The following is a 26659-nucleotide window of genomic DNA, read 5'->3' on the forward strand; positions in this document are numbered from 1 at the left end:
AATGTACAATAGTTCTCCTGATTGGCCATTATGCTGAACTCATCTGCTGGGCCCTACAGTAGCTTAGGTATTCATGGATATGACTAAGAAAAGCTACCTGTCACTATAGGCATAATCATAACTATGGCTGAGCAGATCCAAACTGTAAAAGTCCGGATCCGCGCGGTTTCAAAGATTTCAGGGGCCGGATCCGGAATTCCGGGTGCACGATCCGGATCCGGTACTGGGGAAAATAATTGAAAAATAAAGAAAAACAGAACTAAAGCAGCGTTTCATACTTACCGAGACTCGGTGTCATGGTGGCACACTGCTTCCGGGTCGCACATTCACTTCCTGTACTGTGCATCGTATACACACAGCTTTCCGTGTTTTCCCCACACATCGGCCGTCCTCTCGTCTGTGATTGGTTGCAGGCACACGCACCCCCAGCCTGTGACAGTATCTGCCTGCCATGCAGTCATCGCGGCTCAGTCATTGTCTGCACAGCCAGCGGTCGTGCTCTATTGCCGCTGGCTATGTAGCAGAGCCGAAGCGGCATGGGACCTCGTGTGGATTACGCCAGACCTGCAGGGTGTTGGGGGTTAATAAAGAGATGAAGGAGGGTGTGTTTTGTACTTTATTCCAAATAAAGGATTTTTCTCAGTGTCTGTGTTTATTTACATTCACTTACAGGTTAGTGTGATGCAGGTATCTCATAGACGCTTTTGCTATCACACTAACCTAGGGCTTAGTAGCAGCTGTGCACTGCTATTAACCCCTTATTACCCCGATTGCTATGACTCATAACAATGGATACTTAAAGTCCTGCAATGCCCAGAACATGAGGTAAGCAACATAGCTTATCAGGAAAAATATACAACATTTTTAACTAGAGGTATATGCTATTATTATTATTACAGCTACTAAAATTTGGGATAGGTTCTTGGAGAAGTGATTACCCCTTTAAGCAATAGTCACTTTTGATGATAGTCTCTTTAAGGGGATGGCTTGTTATACTCCCTCTAAAACATGAAGGGTCTAGTGGCACCAATAGTGTTTTTGTAAGTTTTATCTGTGATTTCAAACAGCAGCATTAACATTACAGTATTGGGCTGGATATTGTAGGCAGATGGTGCACATGCTCCATCTGCAGTTAGAGAGAATGCACTTAGGCTGGTAATGGCGGCACTCTGTATTCTGGAGACGTCTTTGCTGTGGCCAGCCTTATCACTTGTTGAGATATGAATACCCCTTTAATTCTCCGTTTTGTGTATATACAGTCTCATATACACATTACATTATTTACCAGGCAAAATCTTTTCAAAATACAGCGCCAACATCATATAGAAAATGGTGTCCACAAAGAGAACAATGCAGCTGAACAGGACATGAGAAGAATCGTTCATCATGTCAGAGAAGTGGACGCCTTGAAAGTCATGTTCCATATGTACGGTCTGAAAAAAAGAGCAAAATTCAGAAAAAGGGCAGTGACAAAGGATAGACAGGATCGGATTGAACATCAGTCGTATATATATGACTACAGCGAGCGGCCCCTAGTTGTGGCTGCACTTGGTGGCAATTTTATTAATTAGAGGGAACCTGTTGCAAATTTAACACCTTATAAACCATGCCAATCATCTTTTAAAGCCTGTAAATTGGGTACCTACCCTCAAAAGTTCCCCACATACCTCCAAACAAAGTATTCCAGCTTGATGAAAGTGGATGACGTCTCCAACATCATCTATACAGTGCTCAAAGTCTTGCGCCTGCGCAGTTGAGTGTCATACCTGTGCAGGTGCACCCCACTCTGCCCTATTGAGCAGCCAGTAGCACCTCAGGGAGCTGATGACATAGAAGTGTGTCACAAGGGCGTTCACTTGGTGAGGTGGCTCCTCTGAGCCCAAGGACCAGGTAGGCACATTGGCCAGGGTCGTCGGTGCAGTAGATGGGTGATGCAAGCGTGCCATGGATAGCTGAGGGACTGAACTGGGACTGCAGGCAGGAGACGTCCAGATCACCTCAGACAGATAATAGGCTGGTCGAAGTGCACAAAGCAACAAAGAGTCTTAGAGACACTGAAGTCTTAATACTAAAACACAAGGGTGTTATGATCTGGTAACCGTGGACAATCAAAAAAATCCCATTAATTGGGAAAAAACGAAACCACAAGAGTAGTTAGAGGATTGCGGTCAGCTTAGTTTCCAACTATCAGACAACACTAGAAGTAGCAGTGGGATATTCCTAACACACCTAGACACCTTGTCACTGCCGGACAAACTTGCTACACCTCAAAGATAGAAATGAGGAATCCTAACTTGCCTCGGAGCAGTCCCCAAAGAAATAGCAAGCCCCCAACATACAACAACGGTGATGTAAGAAAACACAATACACAGATAGAAAATACAGATTAGCAAAGGTGAGGCCCGACTTAATAGATACGACAGGACAGGACAGATAACTGATTGCGGCCAGCAAAAACCCTGCAAAAAATACCAAACTCCTGATAGGAAAAAAATACTAAGACCACTGGGTCTTCCCCCGCTATATCAGGTACTCTTGTGCCAGACACTTTAAAGTGAACTACAGATATAATGGGAAGAAACAAAATCACAGAACAAACAATATTCTAAAGTGCTAATAATCCAAACATGAACAGGGAGCAAGTTCCCTTTCTTGCTGGAGGAACTGCCCTGCTCACAAAAGCAGAGAGACAGATTCTCACATACAAGAAATCAAACACAGAACCAAATGGAATAAGCAGAAACACCCCTTAAGTGCAATTTCAGCAATTAAACACAGAAACTAGTAAACTTATCTGGAGTAGATTCAGGCACAGAATAAATGTGAGAAACTGAAGGGAAAACTCCCAGCCATCTTCAGAAGCAGCAGGAAAACAGTAACCACCGGCGGCCACCAGGTAGAAAATGCTTTTCTAAATACACTAGGCTGATCTGCAATAGGACTTTCTGGATTCCCAATTAACTCCAACACCTGTCTGAGTCACAGATTCAGATTCAGCTTCACTACCATTACTGGCCACCAGAGGGAGCTCCACACCAGCACCCACTCGGATGACATTCACAACACAAGGGTGTGTCTTGGTGAGTTCTATATAGGTCAAGACAGGTGATCATCCAGGCCATCTGCAAAGCCCAACATGGAGCACAACAGAGTCCAGAGAACCAGGGTGAAGGTTGTGTGAGAAACGGGGGTCAGTGGGTGTTCTGGTCCGCTAGCTCTGCTGCATTTAGAAAGACTGCATGGACTGCATGGCTCCTCCCAACTGAATACCCAAACTCCTTATCTGTGGGCAGAACACTACTCAGACAATACAGGGTGCGAGAACCACAATAAATAGACTTTATTGGATCCCCAACAGTCAAATGCATAAAACACAAACCCTGGAAATCACGCAATGTAAGAAACAATAGCGTCTCACCCTTCCGCTGGCTCACTAGGGATCAGAGTATTCGTGCCTTCGGAGCTCCCAGGGTCACATACCCCAAACCAGCAGCACCCTGCTTTTGGGAGGTACCCACCGAGAACAGGATAGTGACAAGTGTATGAAGCTTCACAAAAACAGCAAAGTCCGTAGCCAGGTAACCAAATCATCCCAACTTGGGTGTCTTCCAGCCGAATCTTAGAATCCTCGGCGGTACTCCTGCACAATGTAATCCAGTTTCTGATCCCCTAACTGGCGCCGAAGTGCCTAGGGTAGGTAAAAGACATGCAACCTTGAACGAAACCCCTAGATTGAAGCCATGTAGCAAAAGAACCCCTTAGAAACTCAAGCAGTCCCTTTTTAGGTCTCCTGGGCACTCATCCCAGCGTACTGTGATCTTACAGATTGGTGGAATAAAGCTGTGCTCTTATTGGGTGGCATTCCATTTCGCACAGTTAATTCTCCTGTATAATTCTCCTCTGAGTGAGGTAGACAGAGAGGCTGAGGGAATTTAGATTAAATTAGCAATACACAACCTCAGACAAAGAAAGGCTCCGATGAGTCCAGCGGAAAACAATGATATAGCAAACACGAGTTACCACACAAAAGGGACCCATGTCTGGCCAAATTAAGAGCTTTAACCCCTGACAAACATTGAACAAGGCTGTATCTTCACAAAGGTAGCAAAGCACGGTTCTGGGACAGGTGTGTAGCAAAATTAAGATGGTGCCTGCGCATTAAAGAACTTTACTCTGCCCTAGTACATAGTGAGGCCCCCCTGCACCGGTCTTTGATTCAACTGCACAGGTGCGAGACCTTGAGCACTGTTTGGATGATGTTGGAGGTATGATTCACTTCCGTAAAGATAGAAGAGGTGGTCTTTGCCGGGACTGAGGATGCACTCAGCCAGTGCAATTTGAATTCTGTTCAGGACATGAATAAAATACTTTTTGCAAGTGTGTGGGCACCTATAAGTACATAAAGGGGTTGTAGGAACTCTAATTACTGTATATGGTTTAAAAAGTGATGGGCACTATTTATAAGACATAACACTAGTGGGACATTGTCATCTAAAATAACGCTATTAACCTGCAGATGTGTGGTTAATCTGCAGTTTGACAGCATTCTGAAGCCATGCAGCCGCCAAACTGAAAGCTCGCTTACTAGTAGGAAGTAAACTTTATTCCTCCTGGCAGCCTCTGGCTTTCAGTCATAGAGGCACAGCCGGTGAGGCTTTAGTCACGGCTCAGTACATAGCTGTAATCTCGCCCCAGTACTGACTGACAGCGATGACATTTTGGAGCTGGCTGTCAGTTGGTGCCAGGCCAGTGTTATAGCTTCCATTCACTATTGACTGAAGCCACCCTCCAGGGGTGAAAGATCTAGGCTGCTGTGAGAAATAAAATTAATTTCCTCCCAGCATCAAGGCTTCAAGTGTGGTGGCCGCACTTTTTCAGAATGCTATTAATTTCCAGATTAACCCCATATCTGCAGGTTAGGACAAGAGAGGAGAGAGAAGAGAGGAGAGAGGAGAAAAGAGGAGAAAGAAGAGAGGAGAGAGAAGAGAGGAGAAGAGAGGAGAGAGAAGAGAGGAGAGAGAATAGGAGAGGAGAGAGCAGAGAGGAGAGAGAGGAGAGGAGAGAGCAGAGAGGAGAGAGAAGAGAGGAGAGAGAGAGGAGAGCAAGAGGAGAGAGAGAGGAGAAGAGAGGAGAGAGAGAGGAGAGAGAAGAGAGGAGAGAGAAGAGAGGAGAGAGAAGAGAGGAGAGAGATAGAGGGGGAGAGGGGAGGGAGAGAGAGAGAGAGAGGAGAGAGGAGAGAGAGAGGAGAGAAGAGAGAGACTGTGATCACGCCAGGCTGGTTTCTGGCCAAACAGGACCCTGGTTATGAGTATACCACCGTTCACATGCATTTGCGTGCTGTTTAGTCAGGATATAGCGACTTGCAGTATTTGGACGCAGCTCAAAAACGCTACAAGTAGCGTTTTTGAAAAAAGTTAAAAAACGGCAAGTCGCTGGATCCTGACTAAACTGCACGCAAACGCATGTGAATGAATGTTGACGCGAGTCCATTGCAAATGCATTGAAATGAAAATGCATTTGCACTGGATCCGTTCTTGCGTTAAAAAACCGTTCAAGACGCATGTTAAAAAAACGTAGTGTGAAAGCAGCCTTAGTGGGGGTTTTTTCACATGACAGGTTCCATTCCTGCATTATGATCTGTGATTAACCCGGCACCAAGTGATCAATATCCCTACAGCACCAACACAGGAGAAGTGAAGTATAACACATCTTTAAGGGAATCCCACTGGGTTTTGCATTACATAAAGTAGTTGACAGAGAGGCAAGTATTGCCTAGACCAGGGGTTGATAAACTTTTCAGCCAAGGCCCATGTAGATACTTAACGTAATTCGGGATCCTTAAAAAATAATCAACTTGAAAATGATACTGCTATATTTGGTCAAACAAATAACTCACCCCTATTGTGATGGCTGAAACTACTTCTGAGACGTATGATGTTAGGTGGTATTGATGATATTGCTATTCAGAACTGCTTTTCCAAGTTTACGTCTGTCATCTCTTTGTAATAAGTTTTGTAAGGATCTCGCAGCAGTAAGTTGTTCCAAACATAGATGTACACTATATTACACTGCTGATCTCCTCAAAGAGTGAAACTCAACACTGCTTACGTAACATAGGACTCAAGCACTGAAAGGTCTGCTGTGTACATTACATGGGAGACACTGAAACTGCTGAATATACATCACATAGGAGATATCGAATCTGCTGTATATGTTACAGGCAAAGTATGAAAACCCGGCATTCTATAGAATACCTAGGCAATGTATACAATCCCTGACGTTTTCAAGCAAGGTATGAAATATCTGCGTTGTTCTATACTTTTCCTAGGCATTACATATAAAGAATGACAAGAACTGCTCAGGCAAAGTCTGATATAATGCCCAGATTGGAAAAGTCTTTAGTAACAAACAGTAAAAAAACTAATGAAAGAAGAAATCCTAAATGAACAACAGGATATCTTTACTGGGGAAAACACAAAGAAACAGAAGTGTCATTCCTGACTATTAAGCCTGCTTTACACGAGACGACTGATTGTGCGATTTCACGATCGATCGTACCCGCCCCCGTCGTTTGTGCGTCACGGGCAAATCGCTGCCCGTGTCGCACAAAGTCGTGAAACCCCCGTCACACGTACTTACCTGCTGAGCGATGTCGCTGTGGGCGGCGAACATCTTCTTCCTGAAGGGGGAGGGACGTTCAGCGTCACAGCGATATCACCCAGCCGCCGGCCAATAGAAGCAGAGGGGCAGAGATGAGCGGGACGTAAACATCCCGCCCACCTCCTTCCTTCTGCATAGCCGGCGGGTGCCGCGGGACGCAGGTAAGCTGAGTTCATCGTTCCCGGGGTGTCACACGGAGCGTTGTGTGCTGCCCCGAGTACGATGAACAACTGGCACCATTTTAAATAAACAATATTTTGAAACTGAGCGACGAGTACACGACTCACGATTAGTGAGTGATTCTGCGTCGCTCGGAGGTGTTACACGAGACGACGTTGTGAACGATGCCGGATGTGCATCACGAAAACCGTGACCCCGACGATGCATCGCACGATAGCTCGTCTCGTGTAAAGCACCCTTAAGTCTTTAGTAACAAACAGTCAAAAACATGAAAGAAGAAATGCAAAATGAACAACAGGATATCTTTGCTGGGGAAAAAAAAGGAATAAGAAGTGTCATTCCTGAGTAATTGTTGCAGTACAGGAGGCTAGAATGGTATTTTTGAATTGCACTTAATTTTTGTTTTATGCAAAGACATTTGTTAGTTTGGCACTTAGGGGTACTTTACACGCTGCGACATCGCTGCCGATATATCGTCGGGGTCACATCATTAGTGACGCACATCCGGCGCCGGTGGCGACATCGCAGCGTGTAACACAAATGAGCGCCACTCAACGAGTACAAAAACGTGCAAAATCGTTGCTCATTGACACGTCGTTCATTTCCATAATATCGGCGCTGCTGCAGGTATGATGTTGTTTGTCGTTCCTGCGGCAGCACACATCGCTAAGTGTGACGCCGCTGGAACGACAAACATCTCCTTACCTCCGTCCACTGGAAAAGGAGGAAGGAAGGAGGTGGGCGGCATGTTCCGGCCGCTCATCTCCTCCCCTCCTTTTCTATTGGGCGGCGGTTCAGTGACGCTGCTGTGACGCTAAACGAACCGACCCCTTAGAAAGGAGGCGGTTTGCCGGTCACAGCGACGTTGCAGAGCAGGTATGTGCGTGTGACGCTGCCGTAGCAATAATGTTCGCTACGGCAGCGATCACCACATATCGGCCGTGCGACGGGGGCGGGTGCAATCGCGCTCGACATCGCTAGCAATTGCTAGCGATGTCGCAGCGTGTAAAGTACCCCTTAGTCTTGCACATACACTTCAAAAATCCTTGGCCACTTCCTGTGGACTAAGCAGTAGCAGCAGATCGAAGAGGTATTTTTTTGGTCAGGAACATCTTGAACCTTGAGCAAGCCCTTTTGACAAACACTGAATTGTGGTCTTGGATAGAGTTGGTTCAAAATTCCTCGCACCGTTCCGAGTCGGTAAAAGCCGTCTTCTGTCACATCTATAACAACTGCTAGCAGATACACTTTTCAGCCCTTACCAACCAATCAGATTCCACTTTTCATTCCTCACAGACTCTTTGGAAAATGAAAGGTGGAATCTGATTGGTTCCTAATGCTAAGGGCAACTGGGCCAATTTCACAGATCTGCTGCTGCCTGCTCTGTCCACCTACTTTTGGACAGACCACCCCTGTAGTATTCTACACTCCGCCTGTTTGTCAGTTAGGTATTCTATAGAATGACTAGGAAATGTGTGAACATCTGATGTATTTCATACTATGACGACCAATTTCCGGCATTGTATACATTGCCTATGTATTCTATAGAATGCCCGTTTTTACACATTGCCGGTAACATATATACTTCAAATAAGAGACACTCTGGCTGCTGCAAACATATAGCAAAGCATACACTGAGGTTGGTGTATATACATCACATTGAGGACACAGACTGCTATATATACACATCACATAGGAGATACTGATACTGCTGTACATACATCAAATATGAGACACTGAGACTGCTGTCTATACATCCCATAGGAGACACCAGAACTGGTGAATATACATAACACTGGAGACACTGGTGCTGCTGTATGTACATCACATAAGACATACTAAGGGTGATGTATATGACTCGCCCACCCCAGGGCTATGGGACACCCGGTGCCGGGCCGGACTAGTCCGGTGGTAGTCAGTGGTGGCTGGGCCCGGCTCCGTGGCCCTGGTGGGTGTCAGTAAAATATGTGGCTTGGTTGTTAAAGGGTGTTCGTGACGCCACCTGTGGTATGCGGCTATTAAGCCGCCGCTGCTGTGTGAGGCCTCCGGGATGATGTTATGGCAGCAGTGTTGGTACTGCTCCCCACAGGTGGAGCAATGCCCGGGGCACAGTTGGTGCTTGTAAGTGTCTATGTAGGTGGAATAACAGAGACGAGTCCAAGGTGCAGTTCCAGTTCTTTTACTCACTGTTTCTGTCACACTTGCAAGGACCCTCAGACTGCTGGGACCACTGTCAGGGACCTCCGCCGTATCTGGATGGTTCCGAGCGTGAAATCCGGTTTCCTCTCTTTAGTGTCCCTTTTTCTGCTGACTTCACTAGCCTTGCCTTAGGTAGATGGACTTGGCTTGGCCTCCATTACAGCCTCCAGGCTGGGGGATCACCTGTCGGCTGATTACCCCTTTTCTGAAGATCTGCTCTGGGTTCTGGCCCTGGGAGCTTGCAATTCCCTGGGCCTCGGCTTTTACTGTCTGGAGACTGTCTTTTCACTCCTTCAGTGTCTAGGGACCGTCCCCTGTCGCAGCTGGTCGCTCCACCGTTGTCACTGTGGAACGGGCCACCGCAGCCTGCAGCTACCCGTAGCGCCTCTGGGCCCTCGGCAGCGGTACCCAACAAGGACTGCTCGTGGCACCTTACAGGACTACCCGTGGCCCTGCGACTCCTTCTTCTCTTCTCGTCCTACATGCTCACTCCTCACTCTCCCACTCCCTGAGCGAACTGACTAAACTTCACCTTCCTGTCTCTCTCTGCTCTCTCGTGGCTCCTCCCACTTCCCCAGTTGCTAAGCTACCACCCTATGGGAGCAGGGATGGGTCTTACAGCCCCTCTCAGCATGCAGCATGGGAGGGTTGCCTGCCACTTTCCCTGGTCCTGTGTGTCCCTAGCAATGGGTGTAGTGTGAATTTACCAGGAAACCGGAGTTCACTCTCTTCCTCTCCCAGAATGGGGCATCACACCGCTGGTGGGGTGCAATGACCTGTGGCGACGGAAGCCTCAGGGGCGCCACACTCCCCCACAGCAAATCCCAGCACGTCCTCGGGCTGAAAAACAACAAAAACATATGGAGAACCTGCAAAACATTTTTGTATGCAATAACATAAAACAGTAAAACATTTCTTCCCTTTATGGGAGGCACATATCATGAACGTTGCGAACTTCTTATAAAGAAAACTCTAAGTGTGCACTTCCAGTCCATTGCACGGTTCGGGCAAATCCCCCATAATTCTGGTAGGGGGCACAACGGGTGCAACTAATTACATTTTTGGCTACAACAAGTCCAGTAGCCCGGCAGTTCGTTTCTTTCAATCAAACAAAATGACATAATCAACCAGCCATTAAGTCCAATGGCCTGGTTACATAGGACACATAAACAACATACCAGCCACTAAGTCCAGTGGCCTGGTATGACATGCCACATACACTTCCACCGGGGCCCACATTCCAGTTCAGTGGCCCGGTAGCACATAACATGGGGGGTGACGTCTTCAAAAAGAATAAGGGGCAAAACACAGCAGGAAAGGGTGTCGTCTTCGAAAAGAATGAGGGGCAGACAGGGGCTATCTACAGTTCAGCATCTCTTCATTTTTACTTGTAGGGATTCTTCTCCGGCTCCCCACCTGGCAGCAGGTAGACAGCGGTCAGCACAGTCTGCGTCTCCTGCGTGGCTGTAGCAGGCCTGCTGCAAGATGCTGCGGCCTGGGCCTGCTCTGAGGTAGTGCTGCTGGCTTGCATAGGGTTACTGGCTGGCGCGAGGCTGCTGGCTTGCAGGGGGTTACCAGCCATACGGCGCCACTCTGGCTCTTCTGGGGCTGCCTCCTTGTCTTGGCGGGCCGCGCCCGGCATGGCGGCGGCCCGGATCGGCGTCGCCGTGTCGGGCGTCTCTCCAGGGACCGCGGGCATGGCAGCGGGGGTTGGGGCTCTCGCGCCGGCAGGGGCATTAAATGACTCACCCCTCAGTTGCATCTCCGGTGTTCTGGTGGTCGCTGTCTTGCTGCAGGGTGCTGGTATCGGAGCTGCGGTCGTGGCACGCGCGCCTGCAGGAGGACCGGGCAGGAACCCCACCGGGCAATCCGGGCTCCGCCGGCTGGGGGTGTCACTCTCTTTACCCGGCTCTGCAGCGGCGGCTGGATCTTCTCCGCTCTCCAGGACGCAGGACACAACCCGGTTCTGAGGTGCGTGTCCCGGCTCGGCCACTCCTCCTCTGGCCGCTCGTTGCTCGGCGTCCATCCTTTTAGCTTCTTCACGCGCCATCTTTTCTTCCTCCGCCTTCTATGGCGGGCACCGCTTCGCGCGCTTTTCTTGGACAAGGGGGCGGGGCTTCTCTTCGCGCCCTTTCTTCTTGCACGCCCCCCTTCTTCCCGCTCTCAGCAGCGCTAATGGCGGTGGTTTCTCAGTAAAGTACACAGTCTGTCACACGGTTCTCCAGGCGCACAGTACCCGGTTAGAACGGGCACGAAATCCTGTTCGTGACGCCAAAATTGACTCGCCCACCCCAGGGCTATGGGACACCCGGTGCCGGGCCGGACTAGTCCGGTGGTAGTCAGTGGTGGCTGGGCCCGGCTCCGTGGCCCTGGTGGGTGTCAGTAAAATATGTGGCTTGGTTGTTAAAGGGTGTTCGTGACGCCACCTGTGGTATGCGGCTATTAAGCCGCCGCTGCTGTGTGAGGCCTCCGGGATGATGTTATGGCAGCAGTGTTGGTACTGCTCCCCACAGGTGGAGCAATGCCCGGGGCACAGTTGGTGCTTGTAAGTGTCTATGTAGGTGGAATAACAGAGACGAGTCCAAGGTGCAGTTCCAGTTCTTTTACTCACTGTTTCTGTCACACTTGCAAGGACCCTCAGACTGCTGGGACCACTGTCAGGGACCTCCGCCGTATCTGGATGGTTCCGAGCGTGAAATCCGGTTTCCTCTCTTTAGTGTCCCTTTTTCTGCTGACTTCACTAGCCTTGCCTTAGGTAGATGGACTTGGCTTGGCCTCCATTACAGCCTCCAGGCTGGGGGATCACCTGTCGGCTGATTACCCCTTTTCTGAAGATCTGCTCTGGGTTCTGGCCCTGGGAGCTTGCAATTCCCTGGGCCTCGGCTTTTACTGTCTGGAGACTGTCTTTTCACTCCTTCAGTGTCTAGGGACCGTCCCCTGTCGCAGCTGGTCGCTCCACCGTTGTCACTGTGGAACGGGCCACCGCAGCCTGCAGCTACCCGTAGCGCCTCTGGGCCCTCGGCAGCGGTACCCAACAAGGACTGCTCGTGGCACCTTACAGGACTACCCGTGGCCCTGCGACTCCTTCTTCTCTTCTCGTCCTACATGCTCACTCCTCACTCTCCCACTCCCTGAGCGAACTGACTAAACTTCACCTTCCTGTCTCTCTCTGCTCTCTCGTGGCTCCTCCCACTTCCCCAGTTGCTAAGCTACCACCCTATGGGAGCAGGGATGGGTCTTACAGCCCCTCTCAGCATGCAGCATGGGAGGGTTGCCTGCCACTTTCCCTGGTCCTGTGTGTCCCTAGCAATGGGTGTAGTGTGAATTTACCAGGAAACCGGAGTTCACTCTCTTCCTCTCCCAGAATGGGGCATCACACCGCTGGTGGGGTGCAATGACCTGTGGCGACGGAAGCCTCAGGGGCGCCACATATACATCACATAGGAGATACTAAGGTTGGTGTATACATCACATGTGAGATAGTGGGACAGGTTTATACATCACATAAGAGACACTGGGGCTGGTGTATATACATCACATTGAGGACACTGAGACTGCTGTATGTACATCACGTAGGACAGATGTCCCCAACTCCAGTCCTCAAGGCCCACCAACAGGGCACGTTTTCAGGATTTCCTTAGTATTGCACAGCTGATAATTTAATCACCTGCACAGGTGATGATTCAACACCTGTCCATTGCTAAGAAATCCTGAAAACATGGACTGTTGGTGGGCTTGAGGACTGGAGTTGGGGAACTCTGACATTGGAGACACTGAGAGTGGTGTATACATCACATAGAAGACATTGAGGCTGGTGCATACATCACATGTGAGATACTGGGATAGGTGTATACATCACATAAGAGACACTAGGGCTGGTGTACATACATCCCATTGGAGACACTGGGACTGGTATATGTGCATCATATAGGAAACACTGAGACTGCTGTATATACATCACATACGAGACACTGAGACTGGTGCATGTACATCACATTTGAGACAGTAGGACTGTTGTATTTTTCAAATATGCGACAATGGGGCAGGTGCATAGATCACAAAAGAGACACTGTAACTGCTGGCTTAATTACCGGAGGTCTGCAGCGCAGAGCGTACTAACTGGCCACAAAGAACATTCTGACACTGGCACTGCTCAGCGTCAGGATGTAATCCTTCAGTGCATTTACAGTAGCACTTAGTAGTGAACACTGAGTGCATGTGCTCACAGTGTAGGGAAGAATAAAAGGGCTGATGAATGGCAAAACGAAGCAAGCAGCCAAAGCATTGAGGTCCTAGGAATCTGCCCAGAAACGAAAAAAAACAACAAAATTGTATAAAAATAACCCACAGGGTAGAGATTGCCCACCCATGGTCTATACATCATGTAATTGGTCCTATCACTTACCTCTGGTACTGACATTTTGTCCCTTTAACAAAAGCTTTGCTACCAGCAAACATGTGAAGCTACCAGCAAACATGTGGATTTAATTCAAATGATATTATGGGAAACTCTAAGATGAGAGTCTGCATATACCTGTATAATTCCCACTGAGAAGGCAAAAGTCGGGAAGATGCTTAGGATCACCTCCATAGATTTAGGTAAATCTTTCATTAGCAGAAGGAGGCTGAGGACAGATTGGAGAAAGGTAATGAAGAATCCTGCGATGGCTGTAGCTCGAGGACTCCTGATAAGAGTGATCAGCATGAAGGTGAAACACATCTATAATAATAATAATAATAATAATAAATCTTTATTTCTATAGCGCCAACATATTCCACAGTGCTTTACAATTCAGGAGGTTCATATACAAACAAGTAACAGCTATAGAAAATACAATAATTAGAGCAAAAAAGACAACCCAGCTTACAATCTACAATGACGTGGGGTGGGGGGACAAGGTACAGGTACTTATTTACAATGACAATCCAGCCATCTCAAGGAAATCGTTTGCATAGTGTAGAGAACAAGTAGGGTGATAAACAGAGAGGAGAGTAGAGATGTAGGGGGGTGCCGCACTGTGGAGAGCATTGTGGGTGAGAACAAGCAATTTGAATTGGATCCTGTGATGTGTGGGCAGCCAGTACAATGACTGGCACAAAGCAGAATCATCCGAGTAGAGGTTAGCCAGATAGGTGAGGAGTCTAGTTAGGGGGAAACCAATTAATAAAAAGTTACAGTAGTCATGGCGAGAGTGGATCAGGGCCACGGTGAGGGTTTTTGTAATTTCCATTGTGAGAAAGGGGCGGATTCTAGAGATGTTCTTGAGGTACAAGCGGCAAGAGATAGTATATAGGAGGTGAAGGAGAGATTGGTGTCAAGTATAACACCCAGACAGCGAGCCTCCGGCCTAGGAGTTATCGTGGTGCCGCACACAGAGAGGGAGATATTGGGTTTAGGAAGGTTAGAAAATGGAGGGAGAAGAAGTTCAGTTTTGGAAAGGTTAAGTTTCAGTTAGAGAGAAGATATGATGTTGCAAACTGCAGTCAGGAAGTCACTGGTGTTGTGTAATGCAACGGGGGTGAGCTCAGGGGATGAGGTGTATAGTTATGTGTCATCAGCATAAAGATGGTACTGGAAGCCAAATCTGCTGATGGTCATTCCAATTGGGGCAGTGTAGAGGGGAAAAAAGAAGAGGGCCAAGGACTGAACCTTGAGGGATCCCAACAGTGAGAGGAAGAGGAGAAGATGGGGAGCCAGCAAATGATACACTGAATGAACGACCAGAAAGATAGGATGAGAACCAGGAGAGCACAGTGTCCTTTAGGCCTATTGAATGGAGCATAGAGAGAAAGAGATGGTGGTCAACAGGGTCGAAGGCTGCAGAGAGGACAAGAAGAATAAAATGAGAGTGGTTACCATTATGTTTTGCTGCCAGAAGGTCATTGGTCACTTTTATGAGGGCAATTTCTATCGAGTGTAAGGGGCGGAAGCCAGACTGTAAAGGATCTAGAAAAGAGTGAGAGGAGAGGTAGCGGATGAGGCGGGAATAGACCAGGCTCTCAAAGAGTTTGGAAATGAAGGGGAGATTGGAGACTGGTCTTTAGTTGTTTGTGCAAGATGGGTGAAGAGAAGGTTTTTTTTAATAATGGAGTAATGACAGAGTCTTTGAGGGAGGAGGAGAACATGCCAGAAGAGAGAGAGATTAAAGATTTTAGTTAGGTGAGTAGTAACGACTGGAGAGAGAGAAACTGGAGTAGGTGTGAGGGGAAGGGATCAGTAGTGCAAGTGGTAGGACGAGAAGAGGAGAGGAGCCTGAAGACTTCGTCCTCTGTAACTGGGTCAAATGTGGAAAGTGAGCTGGATGGGATGTGGGGAGGGATGAGAATCACGACGCTTCATGGCTGGGAGCTGATCTCTCAGCGGATGTTTTATATTTTCTCTGTGAAATAAGAGGCCAGATCATAAGCATGAAGGTCTGTGATAGGGGTCTGAGCTTTGAGACGGAGGAGGGAGTGAAAGGTGTTGAAGAGCTTTTTTGGATTGTTGGATAGTGATGAGATCAGGATGGTGAAGTAGGTATGTTTGGCCAGGTGAAAGGCAGAGTTGTAGGTTCTTAAAGGGAGCCATGACACAGCCTCAGTGAGTATACAGCGCGCGCTCCTACCCCCCTATCCCTTTCACCAACGTTTTTAATCTCCGGATTCTAGTCCTCATAGACGAAGCGGATGGGGTTGTTTTTTTTTTTTAATTGAGCAGGGTTTTTTGCGAGTTGGACCAACTCTATTTACCATTTATCATTGGAGAGGAGTGAGGAAAGATTATATTTTTTGATTGTATTTACTGGGCACAGATGGGCATTTTTATAATGATGAGAGACAGAGGAGGGCACTATTAGTGTATGGAGAGACAGAGATCGCCACTATTGATGTATGGCGAGAGAGAGGGGGGCACTATTACTGTATGGAGAGACAAAAGAGGGCACTATTAGTGTATGGAGAGACAGAGGGGCACTATTAGTGTATGGAGGCACAGATGGGGCACTATTACTACATGGAGGCACAGATAAGGAACTATTGCTATGTGGAGCACAGATGGGGCACTATTAGTATATGGAGGCACAGTAGGAGCACTATTACTGTACAAAGGCACAGTAGGAGCACTATTACTGTACAAAGGCACATTAGTAGCACTATTAGTGTACGAAGGCACAGATGGGGCACTATTACTATATGAAGGCACAGATGGGGCACTATTACTATATGGAGGCACAGTGGGAACACTATTACTATATGAAGGCACAGATGAGGCACTATTACTATATGAAGGCACAGTGGGACACTATTACTATATGAAGACACAGTGGGAACACTATTACTATATGAAGACACAGTGGGGGCACTATTACTATATGGAGGCAAAATGGGAACACTATTACCATATGAAGGCACAGATGGACACTATTACTATAGGGAGGCACAGTGGGGGCACTATTACTATATGAAGGCACAGATGAGGCAGTATTACTATATGGAGGCACAGTGGGACACTATTACTATATGAAGACACAGTGGGAACACTATTACTATATGATGACACAGTGGGGGCACTATTACTATATGGAGGCAAAATGGGAACACTATTACCATATGAAGGCACAGAGGGACACTATTACTATAGGGAGGCACAGTGGGGGCACTATTACTATATGAAGGCACAGATGAGGCAGTATTACTATATGGAGGCACAGAAGGGCACTATTACTATATGGAGGGATAGTGGGAACACTATTACTATATGAAAGCATAGATGATGCACTATTACTATATGGAGGCACAGTGGGGGTACTATTACTATATGGAGGCACAGTGGGGGTACTATTACTATATGGAGGGACAGTGGGAGCACTATTACTATATGGAGGCACAATGGGAGCACTATTACTATATGGAGGCACAGTTTGGGTACTATTACTATATGAAGGCACAGTGGGGGCACTATTACTATATGGAGACACATAGAAGCACTATTACTATATGGATGGATAGTGGGAACACTATTACTATATGGAGGCACAGTCGGAGCACTATTACTATATAGAGGCACAGTTTGGGCACTATTACTATATGAAGACACAGTGGGAGCACTATTACTATATGGAGGCACAGAGGAGCACTATTACTATATGGAGGCACACTTGGAGCACTATTACTATATGCAGGCACAGATGAGGCACTATTACTATATGGAGGCACATAGGGGCACTATTACTATATGAAGGCAGAGTTTGGGCACTTACCATATGAAGGCACAGTGGGGGCACTATTACTATATGGATGCACAGAGGAGCACTATTACTATATGAAGGCACAGTGGGGGCGCTATTACTATATGAAGACACAGTGGGGGCACTATTACTATATGGAGACACAGAGGAAGCACTTTTATTATATTGAGGCACAGAAGAAGCACTATTACTATATGGAAGCACATTTGGGGCACTATTACTATATGGAAGCACATTTGGGGCACTATTACTATATGAAGACACAGAGGAGCACTATTACAATATGAAGTCACAGTAGGGCCACTATTACTATATGAAGGGACAGATGGGGCACTATTACTATATGCAGGCATAGAGGGGCACTATTACTATGTAAAGGGACAGAGGAAAGCACTATTAGTATATGGAGGCACAAAGAGGTGCACTATTACTATATAAATGGAGAGGGGCACTATTACTATATGGAGGCGTAAATGAGGCACTAGTACTATTTAAAGACACAAATAGGGGCACTGTTAATATATGGAGGCACAGATGTGACACTATTACTATAAGGAGGCACAGATGGGGTATTATTATAGTGTAGGGGCAAGAGGTATCATTATTACAGCTGTTTAATGCCACTTGCTGTGAGCTCCCCCTAGTGGTGACTGATGGTGTTCCAAATTTTATCATTTCTGTGCAGAGGATTTAAAGCTATGTTTTAGAAAAAAAACAATGATCCAGCCCCTCTCAAAGATAATTTATGAAGCTGCTAAGCACAGAATTGTGGACCTCAAATCAAAGTTGAAGGTACACATTGTTACAGGCCCTAATAAATGATACTTAGTAAATGTCAAGCAATAACAAAAAGCACATATTATACCTACCGATGATAAACCATATAGGAAAAATAACATGAGGATGACGCCATAGGAGCTTTCCCTAAATATATAATCCTGTGTAAGCAGAGTCATCAGATTTGCTATGATGAACAGGTTGCAGGCGTACATTATGGCCCAGGATAACCTAGACATGGACAGCAATCAGTGCAAAGAGTTAATAATGTTAAAGAAATCCACTTTTCCTTTATGGAGATACTTTTTAAGGTGTATTCCATTATCAATTAATGGGCATAATGTCTGACAGCTCACCAGAAAGCGAGGTCTCTCAGCCTCATCAGGCCCATGATTTCTCTCATCTCTCGCCGCTCTCTTGAGACGTACAGGGACATCAGATACATCACACAAACGAAGCTCAGGTTTATGACGAGCAGGCAGGATCCGATGAGCAGATTGAACCTCCAAGTATTGATCAGAGACAACATTTTGGTAACCCTGATGGAAGCCATGGTTTCCCATACAGAATGATTGGTGGTCATCTGTAAACCAGAAAGTTGGTGGCGATGTTTAATATAGGACGTAAGGGGGCGTCAACTTCTGTGATCGGAGCTGCGGAAAGCCAAGTCTGGCCAAACAGCAGCCACCAGAGGTGACGTGCAGTATTACACAGCGGTAACATAAATTGTCATCTGTCATCATATATGCATCTGCCACAAAAAGTGACTCTAATCTATCAAATCCCTATGAAGCAGTAGATTTGTTTGGGAAAACAGATTACACCTCTATGTCAGCTATGGTTAAAAACTCTTATGACATGATTCATCATTTGCGATAATATACAGTGTATATGTATATATATATATATATATATATATATACAGTCATATGAAAAAGTTTGGGCACCCCTATTAATGTTATCCTTTTTTCTTTCTAACAATTTGGGTTTTTGCAACAGCTATTTCTGATTCATATATCTAATAACTGATGGACTGAGTAATATTTCTGGATTGAAATGAGGTTTATTGTACTAACAGAAAATGTGCAATCCGCATTTAAACAAAATTTGACCGGTGCAAAAGTATGGGCACCTCAACATAAAAGTGACATTAATATTTTGTAGATACTCCTTTTGCAAAAATAACAGCCTCTAGTCGCTTCCTGTAGCTTTTAATGAGTTCCTGGATCCTGGATGAAGGTATATTTGACCATTCCCGTTTACCAAACAATTCCAGTTCAGTTAAGTTTGATGGTCGCCGAGCATGGACAGCACGCTTCAAATCATCCCACAGCTTTTCAATGATATTCAGGTCTGGGGACTGGGATGGCCATTCCAGAACATTGTAATTGTTCCTCTGCATGAATGCCTGAGTAGATTTGGAGCGGTGTTTTTGGATCATTGTCTTGCTGAAATATCCATCCCCTGCGTAACTTCAACTTCGTCACTGATTCTTGCACATTGTCAAGAATCTGCTGATACTGAGTTGAATCCATGCGACCCTCAACTTTAACAAGATTCCCAGTGCCGGCAATGGCCACACAGCCCCCAAAGCATGATGGAACCTCCATAAAATTTTACTGTGGGTAGCAAGTGCTTTTCTTGGAATGCCGTGTTTTTTTTGCCTCCATGCATAACGCCTTTTTGTATGACCAAACAACTCAATCTTTGTTTCATCAGTCCACAGGACCTTCTTCCAAAATGTAACTGGCTGTCCAAATGTGCTTTTGCATACCTCAGGTGACTCTATTTGTGGCGTTCTTGCAGAAACAGCTTCTTTCGGATCACTCTCCCATTGTTACGGTTGCTGCGAGCACTGGAGACTATGTCCAGATTTCTTGCTACTGCACATGTGCGAGCGCTGGAGACTAAGTCCAGATTTCTTGCTACTGCACATGTGCGAGCGCTGGAGACTAAGTCCAGATTTCTTGCTACTGCACATGTGCGAGCGCTGGAGACTAAGTCCAATCTTGGAGCCATTGCACATGTGCGGGTGACATCATCACTGACACGAGGTCACATGTCTCTGACACCTTCTATGCCGATTGGTCGCTGGTCATGTGCTTGTGACGTCTTGCTCGGTGATAGGCCAGCATGACGTCACTCCTGTCGTTCTGGCAGCGGATTGGCTCTGGTGTCCTCCATCTTGGATGAGGCACAGAGTCTATATAAGACCCTGACACACGCCGCATGGTGCTCAGTCCTCTTGGTTCATGCATATGAGTAGACGCTCTGTGTGCGTTCCTCTAGGCATTCCTCTGTCTATGCTAGGTGAGCGCTACCGGCAGGGTAGCGTTCTTATACCTTACAGCTTCGGCTGCTGTCCGTATCCTTACCTCTTAGGGGAGCGGACATAGGCAGGTGCCTGAGGCACATGGTCTGGCTGGGCCTTGTGATTCTACTCGTAGGTGGACGTTGCCGCTAGGGTAACGTTCCTTATACTGCGTCTGGCAGTTGTTCGTATCCTCGCACACTAGGGGAGCGAACAGAGGTAGGAGCTTTGTGCGGCTTACGCTGCTGTTCGTCTCTTTTGCACCACTAGAAGAGCGGACCTAGGCAGGTGCCATATCTAGTGGTTCGTGTCCTCGCACACTAGTGGAGCGAACGCAGGTAGGAGCTTTGTGCGGCTTACGCTGCTGTTCGTCTCTTTTGCACCACTAGAAGAGCGGACCTAGGCAGGTGCCATATCTAGTGGTTCGTGTCCTTGCACACTAGTGGAGCGAACGCAGGTAGGAGCTTTGTGCGGCTTATGCTGCTGTTCGTCTCTTTTGCACCACTAGAAGAGCGGACCTAGGTAGGTGCCATTTCGCACACATTGCCTTTGTCTCTGTGATTATTAACAGAGATCATTCCACACACCCTCCAAGTAAGGGAGGAATTGCTTTACTTACTTATTATATCCTTCTGTGAGTTAACAGAGGTATTGCACTCTGCCATAGTCTGCAGCAAAGTCTTTGCACAGTGGACCCTGACTGTCTGATACTCCTTTCGGTTATTATCAGACAGCCCCCCGTAACATTAGGACTGAGCCAAGGGTCTGGCAGTTATGGCAGAATATCAGCAGTTACACCGTTACATACAAGTACTTGAGTCACGGCTCAAGAGTATAGAGGATAAACCTCAGACCATGGTGACATCTGCACATGATCCTCGACTTGCTCTGCCAAACAGATATTCTGGCGATGCCAGATCATGTCGTGGTTTCATTAGTCAGTGTCAGATACACCTAGAGGTCAACTCTTCTCGCTTCTCTACGGAGAGGTCCAGAGTAGGCTTTATCATCTCCTTACTTCAGGACAAAGCCTTAGAATGGGCGACTCCCCTATGGGAGCGCTCTGATGTGGTTACTCTGAGACATCAAGACTTTCTTGATGCTCTTAAGGTGGTATTCATGGGTCCGCAGGTTACCCATGATGCGGCCCTGAGTCTGTTAGATCTATCTCAGGGTTCGTTATCCACTAGTTCTTATGCCATTGCTTTTAGAACTCTGGTGGCAGAACTAGATTGGCCAGAGAAGGTGTTGATTCCTATCTTCTGGAGAGGGTTGGCAGGCTATGTCAAGGATGCCCTTGCTACTCGTGAGGTCCCTGCTTCTCTGGAGGACTTGATCACAGTAGCAACGAGGATCGATGTACGCCATAAGGAACGTAGACTCGAGGTCTCTTCCTCACGCCCTAAGCATCGGGCTATTCCAGTTGTTGAGGGTCCACTACCATCTTCCTCAGCATCTGAAACATCTCCCACTCCTATGGAGTTAGGTCATACGTTCTCCAGACTACGCAAGTCTGGTCCTCCTATATGTTACGTATGTCGTCAGGCTGGGCACTATGCCAACAAGTGTCCTAGTCGTCAGGGAAACTCCCTGGCCTAGTAACCATTAGAGGGGGGTTACTAGAGACGTCTTCTGCACCCTCTAAGTGTTGTATCCCAGGTCAGCTCTCGTTATCTGAGAATACATGGCCTATTATGGCTTTTGTGGATTCCGGAGCTGACGGGATTTTTGTGTCCTCAGGATTTGTAAAGGGACACAATATTCCCTCTATCATGTTAGAGGCGCCTATTCCTGTCCGTGTTGTTAATGGAACTATGTTGTCTGACTCCATTACATTGAGGACAGTTCCCTTGCGCCTTTCCCTGTCTCAGGGTCACATAGAGGAGATTTCTTTTCTTGTTTTGCCTGAGGGTATAGACGACGTCCTTCTGGGTCTTCCATGGCTTCGGACTCATGCTCCTCACATTGACTGGGAGTCTGACAGCATTATTAGTTGGGGTTCGAAATGTCAGTCCCGATGTCTTCCCTTACCACCTAAGGTCGTTGCGGTTGCATCAACTGATCTCTCTCCCATACCTACACCCTATTTGGATTTCGCTGACGTGTTCTCCAAACAGGGTGCTGAGGTTCTTCCACCCCATAGGCCGTATGACTGTGCCATAGACCTTATCCCAGGTTCGGTTCCACCTAAAGGCAGGGTTTACCCCCTGTCGATACCTGAGTCGGAGGCCATGTCGACCTATATAAGAGAGAGTTTAGAGAAGGGGTTCATTCGTAAGTCTGTCTCTCCCGCGGGAGCTGGGTTTTTCTTTGTTCGGAAGAAAGAGGGTGATTTGCGTCCCTGCATAGATTACAGGGGTCTCAACGCAATCACAATAAAGAACAAATACCCATTACCTTTAATTTCGGAGCTCTTTGACAGACTGAGAGGAGCTCAAGTTTTTACGAAGTTGGATCTGCGGGGTGCGTATAACTTGGTACGAATTCGAAAAGGTGACGAATGGAAGACCGCTTTTAACACCCGAGACGGTCACTATGAATACCTCGTCATGCCTTTTGGGTTATGTAATGCACCCGCAGTATTTCAGGACTTCGTAAACGATGTGTTCAGGGATTTACTGTTATCCTCAGTAGTGGTGTATCTGGACGACATCCTGATTTTTTCTCCTGATCTGGAGACTCATCGTCAGGATGTCGTTCGTGTCCTTTCCCGTTTAAGGGAGCACTCATTGTTTGCTAAACTCGAGAAATGTGTATTCGAGCAGTCCTCATTGCCTTTTTTGGGTTACATTATCTCACAAGAGGGTCTGGCTATGGATCCTGCGAAGCTCTCTGCTGTCCTGCAATGGTCCGAACCTCATTCCTTGAAGGCGGTGCAACGCTTCTTAGGATTCATAAATTATTACAGGCAGTTCATACCCCATTTTTCTACTTTGGTGGCTCCTTTGGTGGCCTTGACTAAGAAAGGTGCTAATCCCAAAGCCTGGTCTACTGAGACATCTCAGGCTTTTGAGGCAGTAAAAAGACACTTTTCAACTGCTCCCGTTCTTCAAAGACCCGATGAGAATAAGCCCTTCCTCTTAGAGGTTGATGCCTCTTCAGTGGGTGCTGGTGCGGTCTTGTATCAAAAGAACGGTGCAGGTAGAAAAAGGCCGTGTTTCTTCTTTGCTAAAACCTTTTCACCGGCAGAGAGAAACTATACCATTGGGGATAGGGAACTGCTCGCCTTGAGATTAGCCTTGGAGGAGTGGCGTCACTTGCTGGAAGGAGCGAAACATCCTTTCCAGGTCTATACAGACAATAAGAATCTGACGTACTTACAAACCGCTCAGCGTCTGAATCCTCGCCAAGCCCGCTGGTCCTTGTTTTTCTCCCGCTTTCACTTCTCCATCAACTATCTGTCTGGGAGTAAGAATAACAAGGCAGACGCCCTGTCTCGCTCTATGCTTTCTACCCAGGAAGAGATTGACGAACCTCGTCTTATCCTTCCCTCCAGGGTTTTTCATACGCTCTCCCCTGTGACGTTAGACCAAATCCCACCGGGCAAGACCTTTGTTCCGCCTGATCGACAGAATGATATACTGTCATGGGCCCACACCTCAAAGGTGGGTGGGCATTTTGGTATTAGGCGGACACGAGAGTTACTGGAGAGGTGGTATTGGTGGCCACACTTAGCCAGCCACGTCAAGAGATATGTCGGTTCCTGCTACTCGTGTGCTCGCAACCGTCCATTACGGCAGAGACCGGCTGGGCTCTTGCATCCTTTACCAGTGCCAGATAGACCATGGGAGGTGGTAGGCATGGACTTTGTGGGTGATCTTCCATGTTCACAGGGACATAGATTTGTGTGGGTCATTACGGACCATTTCTCCCGGATGGTTCATCTCGTACCGTTATCGAGAATCCCATCTTCCAGGGTACTAGCCAAACTATTCCTCAAGCATGTCTTTAGGCTTCACGGGATGCCAGATCGTATCATTTGTGATAGAGGCCCGCAATTTACTTCCCGTTTCTGGCGAGATCTTTGTAGCCTTCTGCAAATTGAGTTGAATCTCTCTTCGGCATACCATCCGGAGACTAATGGTTTGGTTGAACGTACCAATCAATCTATGATTATATACCTTCGACACTTTGTTGCTGAGAACCACGATAACTGGTCCTCCCTCCTACCCTGGGCAGAATTTGCCCTTAACAATTCGCTGGCTGAGGCCACTGGGCAGACACCGTTCGTACTCAATAATGGGCAACACCCTAGGGTACCGGTACCGTTTCCCGCTGCTGCACCTCCTCCTCTTGTGGCCGACTGGGCAACTAATGCCAGAGAGGTTTGGGATCGGACTCAAGAGTCGATCCAAGCAGCTAAGGACCGTATGAAGACGGTGTCCGATCGGTTTCGTCGCCCGGCTCCTGTCTTTTATCCAGGGGACTTTGTGTGGCTCTCTGCAAAACACGTGAGACTTAGAGTGAGCTCTGTCAAATTTGCTCCTCGCTTCCTGGGTCCTTATGAGGTTCTTCGACAGGTAAATCCTGTAGTCTATCAATTGAAGTTACCTGTCCATCTTAGGATTCATGACAAATTCCATGTCTCACTGCTAAAGCCGGCTATTTTACCTCACGCTCGTGAAGTGCACTCTCCTGCCTCTGATTCCTCTCGCTCTAGCTATGAGGTACGAGCCATAGTTGGTTCTAAGATGGTTAGAGGGCGCAGGTTCTTCTTGATAGATTGGGAGGGCTATGGCCCGGAACATCGCTCTTGGGAGCCTGAGGAGGCTATCCATGCTCCCGACTTAGTTGCCGATTACCTGCGTCGCCGGGAGGGGGGCCCTTGAGGGGGAGGTACTGTTACGGTTGCTGCGAGCACTGGAGACTATGTCCAGATTTCTTGCTACTGCACATGTGCGAGCGCTGGAGACTAAGTCCAGATTTCTTGCTACTGCACATGTGCGAGCGCTGGAGACTAAGTCCAGATTTCTTGCTACTGCACATGTGCGAGCGCTGGAGACTAAGTCCAATCTTGGAGCCATTGCACATGTGCGGGTGACATCATCGCTGACACGAGGTCACATGTCTCTGACACCTTCTATGCCGATTGGTCGCTGGTCATGTGCTTGTGACGTCTTGCTCGGTGATAGGCCAGCATGACGTCACTCCTGTCGTTCTGGCAGCGGATTGGCTCTGGTGTCCTCCATCTTGGATGAGGCACAGAGTCTATATAAGACCCTGACACACGCCGCATGGTGCTCAGTCCTCTTGGTTCATGCATATGAGTAGACGCTCTGTGCGCGTTCCTCTAGGCATTCCTCTGTCTATGCTAGGTGAGCGCTACCGGCAGGGTAGCGTTCTTATACCTTACAGCTTTGGCTGCTGTCCGTATCCTTACCTCTTAGGGGAGCGGACATAGGCAGGTGCCTGAGGCACATGGTCTGGCTGGGCCTTGTGATTCTACTCGTAGGTGGACTTTGCCGCTAGGGTAACGTTCCTTATACTGCGTCTGGCAGTTGTTCGTATCCTCGCACACTAGGGGAGCGAACAGAGGTAGGAGCTTTGTGCGGCTTACGCTGCTGTTCGTCTCTTTTGCACCACTAGAAGAGCGGACCTAGGCAGGTGCCATATCTAGTGGTTCGTGTCCTCGCACACTAGTGGAGCGAACGCAGGTAGGAGCTTTGTGCGGCTTACGCTGCTGTTCGTCTCTTTTGCACCACTAGAAGAGCGGACCTAGGCAGGTGCCATATCTAGTGGTTCGTGTCCTCGCACACTAGTGGAGCGAACGCAGGTAGGAGCTTTGTGCGGCTTATGCTGCTGTTCGTCTCTTTTGCACCACTAGAAGAGCGGACCTAGGTAGGTGCCATTTCGCACACATTGCCTTTGTCTCTGTGATTATTAACAGAGATCATTCCACACACCCTCCAAGTAAGGGAGGAATTGCTTTACTTACTTATTATATCCTTCTGTGAGTTAACAGAGGTATTGCACTCTGCCATAGTCTGCAGCAAAGTCTTTGCACGGTGGACCCTGACTGTCTGATACTCCTTTCGGTTATTATCAGACAGCCCCCCGTAACACCCATACAGCTTCTCCTTGTGCAACGTGCGCTGTATTGTTGACCGATGCCCATTGACACCATCTGCAGCAAGATGAAGCTGCAGGTCTTTGGAGGTGGTCTGTGAATTGTCCTTGACTGTTCTCACAATTCTTCTTCTTTGCCTTTCTGATATTTCTCTTGGCCTGCCACTTCTGGGCTTAACAAGAACTGTACCTGTGTTCTTCCATTTCCTTACTATGTTCCTCACAGTGGAAACTGACAGTT

At 47.5% G+C, this 26659-nt stretch overlaps 1 protein-coding gene across 1 annotated transcript in view; it reads right to left on the reverse strand.

Moving 5' to 3' along the window:
• Positions 1-26659, reverse strand: part of LOC142311866 (cholesterol transporter ABCA5-like) — a 214307-nt gene that overhangs the window by 149641 nt on the left and 38007 nt on the right. The window contains exons 6-9 of the mRNA XM_075350671.1: positions 18398-18624; positions 18134-18272; positions 13574-13759; positions 1286-1433 (exon numbers count right to left, since the gene is read on the reverse strand). Of these exons, the coding sequence (XP_075206786.1) occupies positions 1286-1433; positions 13574-13759; positions 18134-18272; positions 18398-18624 (700 nt within the window). The remainder of the gene's footprint in view (positions 1-1285; positions 1434-13573; positions 13760-18133; positions 18273-18397; positions 18625-26659) is intronic.

The sequence above is a fragment of the Anomaloglossus baeobatrachus genome, chromosome 5 (assembly GCF_048569485.1).
Source record: "Anomaloglossus baeobatrachus isolate aAnoBae1 chromosome 5, aAnoBae1.hap1, whole genome shotgun sequence".
NCBI classification, from domain to species: Eukaryota; Metazoa; Chordata; class Amphibia; order Anura; family Aromobatidae; genus Anomaloglossus; species Anomaloglossus baeobatrachus.